The 7,349-nt window shown below is 32.1% G+C and overlaps 1 protein-coding gene across 1 annotated transcript; it reads right to left on the bottom strand.

Moving 5' to 3' along the window:
* Window positions 1–1,373: 1,373 nt before the first annotated feature.
* LOC117100536 lies at window positions 1,374–5,814 on the bottom strand. The gene is made up of 3 exons (XM_033240300.1): window positions 5,568–5,814; window positions 2,802–3,041; window positions 1,374–1,979 (listed from the first exon to the last, which is right to left on the bottom strand). The coding sequence occupies exons 1-3, from the start codon at window positions 5,569–5,571 to the stop codon at window positions 1,867–1,869; spliced, it is 357 nt and encodes a 118-aa protein (XP_033096191.1). The 5' UTR covers window positions 5,572–5,814; the 3' UTR covers window positions 1,374–1,866.
* Window positions 5,815–7,349: the final 1,535 nt, after the last annotated feature.

The raw sequence follows: 7,349 nt of genomic DNA, 5'->3' as shown, positions 1-7,349 counted from the left end.
TGCTGATTGTCGGTGGCAGCCTGAAAAGATCGTTATTTAAACGATCCATTGCGCGCGTGGTGGCGTTGCATTCGACGACTCTCGGGCACTTTGAGTGACCGGAATTCGTAACTGTGCCCGGGAATCGAGCCAGACACAGGTCCGGAATCAGGGCTTGGTGTGATTGTAGCTTTATATTGGATGTCTTCATATAATCAATCATAATCAATATAGGCTTAATTATCATTGTTGTCTCCATCTTCATCAACAACAACGCCTTCTATGATTATCATCACATCCACCTTACATCACAGCGCATTGAGATTCGGTATAATATCAAGTCCCACTACATTGCATTACATCATCATCATCATCATCATCATCATCATCATCATCACCGTCATTACCATTACCATATATTCTAATTCACCATCATAATCATCATCATCGTTAATAAGTAATTTTATAGTGATTTTTATATAGTTAAAAGTAGGGTTTCTGGAATTCACGAAATTACAAACTTATTTACTCAACCAATTGTTTTATTCAAGATACAGAAATCAATTACAGTTGATTAACTTCATTGGTCGACCAATAAGGCAGTAGTAATTTCAGGTAGGCCTATGTATTTGTTAACGGTCTAATACGATTTATCTGCTAGGCCTATCTCACAGCTCTTAATGCACTAACATACAAAACTACGATATAACATAGTCGATTTAATTTAAATAAATATAATTTAATGTAGAATTACCATACAATTAGGATACAATACTATACAATTAGCCTATTCCATACGTATACGTTTATAAAAAATATCCGTAATGTATGCTTGTTACGACTTTTTTAAACAATCTGATTTACAGATCAAACGAATTCTTCTTATGTTCTTTTTTAATTTGTATTTCAACCAAAGATATAGCCATCGTTGCTGCATAAAATATACACACACACAAGATGTGTATAAGAGACAGCCTTCAATCATTGTTCCTTGGAGCAACAATTCTATAAGGTTTCATTCAGATCCAGTGATCCAGTAGTCACTAAAATTTAATCATTTCTTTCTTGGAACATGACAAACCATTTTAGAAAGTTTCATTTAGATCCATTGATCAGTTTTTCAGGTATTTAGGTCTGGGTCCTTAGTGATTTAGATGACCCCCAAATCCACACCCAAGTTTAGATTGTTACTAACATCTAATCATTTCTTCGTTGTAACTTAGTGAATCAGTTTATCGACTTTTTAGATATTTTATATATATATATATATATATATATATATATACATATATATACAGTATATATAATATGTTAATTATCGTATTGATTATTGTTATTATTACTACTACAATTATCAAACAAAAGCTTTTCCCTTTGTCACTCATTAAAAAAATATTTGTCAGAATCAATCATAAAATTGACACAATTTACAAATTGAGACATTTATTATTCTCTTCCAAAAATTGCCGGATTACTGTCTTGAATAATATTTATACTTATTCATTTTTTTATTATTTACATATCTGTGAGATTCTTCAAAATATTTTATTGTTAGTCTGTGGTTATCGACGATGCAGCTTCAGTACGACTGTAAGTAGCAAAGCACACCATTATCAAAACCGGAGGCCGGACTGGTTAAACAAATATGGTATTTTAAATATTTGTTATTAAATTCCAAAAAAGGGCAACGTGTTATTACTTTACGTATTGCGAATTGATTTCTTGACGAAGCTTTCGCTTACATCTGTCTTTGTGTTTCGTACCACACTTAATTTGAGGCCTACTAAATATGACCTTCGTAAAGTGTCAAAATTACAGTGAAGATCAATACGGTCATGTACTTGGCAACATTTTGTATACTTGTTATCAATTTACATATTCGTTAAATTAACGCCCTCCTGGTTTGCGTCCCAAGTTAATTCCAGCCACCTTTCTCAGTCTCCCACCAAAAAGTTGTTGTTTAATAGCTGTTTCCCTGTTGCTTCCACGTTTTGTAACATCTGTTGAAGAAAAAAAAATATCAATAAATGTAATAATACGTTGGTAAGTATCTGAAATTGACGTCATAATGTGAATGAACATTAACTTTATCATTATATAGTTTTTATTTATTAATCGAGTAGTGTTGGAAATGTTTTCAGTACTTATTAACGATTGATATGCTCAGCGCTCGATTGAAATAAAGTAATCGATAAACAATTAATCAAAAAGTTAATCGATCACAATATTCAATTGATTACCAATCGATGATTAATGCATACTTCATTGACTCAATGCTCCATTGAAATAATGTGATCAATTTTCAATTAGTCAAGCAGTCAGTCGATCACAATATGCAATCGATCACTATAAGTCAGTGATTAATGCATACTTCATTGACTCAGTGCTCGATTGAAATAATGTAATCGATTTTCAATAACTTAAACAGTTAGTCGGTCACAATATTAAATTGATCACTAAGTCAATAACTAATACATGCTTCATTGACTCATTGCTCGATTGAAATAATGTAACCGATACTCAATTAGTAAAGCAGTTAATCGATGAAAATATTCAATTGATCTCTGAGTCAATAATTGATACATGCTTTTTGATTGATTTACTGTGTTCGACTAATTGTTGTAATTGAATAGATACATTGAATGATACATTGATTTACTTATTGATTAATTGATTTATAGTTATGGATTGTTTGGGTGGATATTTATGAATTAATCAATTGATTATATTATTTGATTGATTCATAATAAATTCTATAGTTACGACCGTCGTACGACACAGCAAAAGGGCAAGATTTTCAGTTACTTATACCATCTACTAACCAAGATTGTTTTCTTCTCCAGAATAATATTCGGATTGGCCATCTAAATCTGTATTCATAAACCTGTCTGATTCTAGCATTTTTGACATGAGAACCCAAGGCAGCACCGCTCCCGATTCACCATCTGTCTCCAGTGAAATTTGACCAGAAAATCTAAGGACGGGAACACTTTCCGTAAGGCAGATGCATCCAAGAAGTAGGACCGTGATAATTTTCAAAGTATTGCTTGTTGTCATTGTATCTGTAAGATACAAATCATGATGATGATAATAATAATAATAATAAAATTACACATCTCTCCTGTCAAGGCGAGCGTGATAACCATTAGACCACAGGAGCTTCATGGTTAACATATTCAAATAACCGTCATATACCCTGTCTCTTATACACATCTAGATGTGTATAAGAGACAGATAGTAGAGCGGCTAAGGAGAAAAATCGTGCACTTTTGGAAGAAAGCATGAAACTTTCTACAGTGATACTATGATACCTAAGGATAATTAAAAAAAAAAACTCCAGAAAATAATCCGCTCAATGGCCGCCATCTTGAAATTTAAAATGGCCACCAAAATATTGGATTTTTATCAATAATGTTTTTGATCTACTTGTTTATTTTATGATGCAAAAACGCTTCTAGACAGTCGAATACAAAATATTTTATTCGTGTATACATATTTTATGGATGTAGTTTATTGTATATATATATATATATATATCATTGATCTACATATAGTTATATAAATGTAGCTTTATGACACCTATATAATAGTTACTAAATAAAAGATTGTATTTAATATGCAAAGTGAATGTAATAGTTAAGCCTAATTCTATTCGCCTTACAAAGAACACGTCAAAAATAAAATTTTGTAGTGATATACGATTACTCTACATAAATCAGCCAAAATTTATAACTCTATATACTTATAGTATTATACTGCGCCCTCTCAATGATGGTTCACGCACCAATGTTATTGTAACACAAATTCGAATGACAACTGATACGGTAGGCCTACTATTACCTTATCACATTTAACCGTTATTAAATTTCGAACGAAATACACACTTTACAAAAATGTATGTAGTATGTAGCCATATAGAAATAACTATCGTTCATATTTAATATAATTTATTTATGCCTCAAAAAAGGTCTTGGGACTTCTAGAACCCAATGCTTGTATGACTCGGCGAGCCAGAAATACCATGTACAAGATAATACAAGTACGATATGCTAATCCAGGTGTGTATATATAGTAGCATGTGAAAAAGGAATGGGATTATGATCAAAATCAACATTCGATGGAAAGTTTACTACCGTATAAAATGGAACTACACTGATTACATAAAACGTTGGATAACTGTTAGGCACTGCACCAAAAAAAAAATACATACAAATAACCCTCCCTCTCTCATGACAATTTTATATTTTGTGTTTGATTTAAATTATAATAATTCATCACTAAAAACATTTTAAAAATCAGAGTGAGTAGAACCAAATTTATGGTAAAAACGCTTCCATTATTGAAGTACATTAGGTAATTATACTTATGGAAAGATTTTATTTCAAATGTATATTACATAGACACTAAAATAATATTTTTTTTTAATTATTGTTGGTTTAAATTGTGTACAATAAATAATATTACGTAATTTAGATATTATTTTATGTTATGTTAAGTCATTGTTATTTTATTATGTTAATAACTTATATGCTGTTATGTGCCCGGTATGTTATGTTATGCTATGTTATGCTACGTTAGATTTTTGTTATGTTAGGCTATAGATGTTTTATGTTATGTTGTGTTAAGTTGCCGTATGTCAATTATGTTATGTTACGCCTATATTATATTTTGTTGTGCTATGTCATGTCATGTTTTGTTAATGTTGTGTAATGTGTTGTGCTACTCTAGGTTTCTTAATGAATTAATAATTCGTTTCACGTAGGCCTATACCATATCAAATTTCGTATTATCATATCTATGTTAGGTTTTGCTTTGCTGTTGAGTCATATCACATAGGCCTATAATATCATATCATAAAATATCATCATATTATATTATTTAGGGTCCTATTTCTTATATTGAGAAGTTATTTTAAAGTCGAGTAAATATTGTTTTTTTTAATACTGAGTATGCTGATCAAAAATTTGAAATAGAGCTAGGTCAAAAATATCTTGTAGTAGGGCCTATAGATTTTTTTTTTCAAGTTATAGATTTGTAATTGTCTGTGATGAAATCTGGAAAACTTCAACAGAATTATATTTAGTTCTCTCAAATTTACAATTCTATAGCTGCAGCCGTATTCAGTTCAGATGTAACCTATCCAGGTACCGATTTAACTCCCGATTGAATAAAAGCAATGTACGTGCTTTGCCTAAGGACACAGACAATAGAAAAATCCCAGATTCGAACCACTGAACTCTCTATTAGAAACTAAAAGCCTTGCGCCACATCCTTTTTCTGGTTCTAATATTCAGTTGATTTTACTTGCATAGGCCTATACAAGGTAAGAGATTTACCTCATCAACACCGACGATGTCCTCTTAATATTTACAAAGAATAAAGTAGCATTACTAAGTTTGAAATAATATTATCTTAAACGTGGGCCTACGTACAATATTTTAAAAGTACAAATTCAATGTTTCTTATAGGCCTATTTCAAAGTAGTTATTTAGTATTTCCAGCATCGACTGATCTGTGTATTCAATTACAAATAATAAATAAAGAGTGAACGGTCATAAAATAAAGAGAAAAAAAGAGTGAAAACTTACCCATTTTATGAATTGTATAGGCTTGCCTATAAGTGCACGATTAAAAGTGGGGTCTCTTATTACTCGAATATCCAGATTTCAGTTGCGGGATCAAAAATCAGTTACTACATAGAACGTATGGACGTGGTCTGAATGAATACTCGTCCTAAACTTGCGGGTAAGATCTATTTAAGTATGTTCGTGTGAGGGGGTGTGTGTAGCAACACTTTTACGAAGCCTGGTTTGTCGTCACTACTGCCTTTGTAAGTAAATACCGTATTCATTCCTGGAGTTGACGGATTGTAGATATTTCTATGGCAACCAATCATCATGGATATTGATAGGTGTAACGTGATGACGATAGACATAGTTTAACCAATGAGGACTCGAGAATTTCAAAGAAATAGTCACGGTTATGTGACAGAGTACTACAGAAATTTAGAGACACCTACGGAAAATTAAAGAAGCCAACAAGCAGCTAATTCAATGTTTGTTAAATTCAAGGTTGATTTTTAATAGGCCTAATTTTAAACTGAGCGAATTTCATCAAGTACTGAAGTAGCGCTCCGCTGCCTACCTTGCACGTTACTCCGGAGCTGTCTCTTATACACATCTAGATGTGTATAAGAGACAGCAAATAATACATGGATTCCCTATTGAATTCAGCCATCACAGCCTAATTAAAAACTTTGACATCACCGTGATTTAACGTCATGCATATTGAGCACCTGTATCACGTGACACCGTTGGTGTTACGACATTCGTTTTGGGGGAATCAATCGCTTGTTGATAGTCTCTACCTTGCACTGTTTAAAAGATTCTGCTGTCTGCCATCCAAATTATTGTAATCTTAATGTATATGATGCCTGATTTATGTACTATAAACTAACTCCTGCGTCCAACCAAAAGTTCGTGGTCACATAGTTATGTATTGTTTTCTTACTTTTTAAATATATTTTTTTGTTAATTGATTGATTTACTATTCAAACGAACACATTCCACGTATCGCTATTTCCTGTAGGATTACGGGAGGCATCGTCCAGTAGGTCTATATATTATTTCAGACGGTGAACCATGTTTTAAGTCGCACATAAATAAGCCGAATTACGTGCTCTCTCTCTCTGTTTGTGATTACGGTTACCACAATGTTTGGTATTTTCCTTTAGAAGGTTAAAATGCTCATGACCAAGACGTGTCAAAACTTTTTAGAAACTACGTGCTTCATTTCATATAGGCCTAATGCTATGTTATAACAGGGAGTTGTTATAGTAACTATAACAACTCCCTGGTTATAGGCCATGTCTTTTAGATACGTTGACCTGACATAGACTTGCTGTTCTCCGAGCACAATGCCTGATAATTAGTAAAGGGAATTGCAATCTCGGGAAAATTTGAAAATCCTGAAAATACATTTGCTTGTGTTTCCGCACAGATCCTATATTATTACTGTTTTTGTGTTTTATAAATTATATAATTTATGTAAATAATATTCAGTTACTTCTTTAAATGATGATATAGAAGAAGGTTATATGCCTAATAGCAATCACTTCATAAAACACGAAAATGAACGACGGCGACGGAAACAACGGAAGCGCATCCATAACATTATATACGGCAATAGTGATTCGTTTAATCATATATAATAATAGATGTGATAATGATGGTGATGATAATTTTAATTATGGTGATGATAATTTTAATGATGGTGATGATAATTTTAATGATGGTGATGATAATTTTAATGATGGTGATGAGGATGATGGCGGTGATGATGATACCGATGGAGATGGTGATAAAATATTA

This window comes from Anneissia japonica, unplaced genomic scaffold (genome assembly GCF_011630105.1).
Source record: "Anneissia japonica isolate Jap-2015-1 unplaced genomic scaffold, ASM1163010v1 scaffold685_len2926416_cov193, whole genome shotgun sequence".
Lineage (NCBI taxonomy): Eukaryota > Metazoa > Echinodermata > Crinoidea > Comatulida > Comatulidae > Anneissia > Anneissia japonica.
Note: the sequence above shows the minus strand (reverse complement) of the source record. Positions and strands in the feature narration are given on the sequence as shown.

What these genes read in the sequence shown, in the direction of transcription:
- LOC117100536 (XM_033240300.1), bottom strand. An exon ending in TGGAGAAGAAAACAATCTTG is followed by an intron (nt 1,980 to 2,801) that starts GTTAGTAGATGG and finishes TTTCTTCAACAG; the next exon opens with ATGTTACAAAACGTGGAAGC.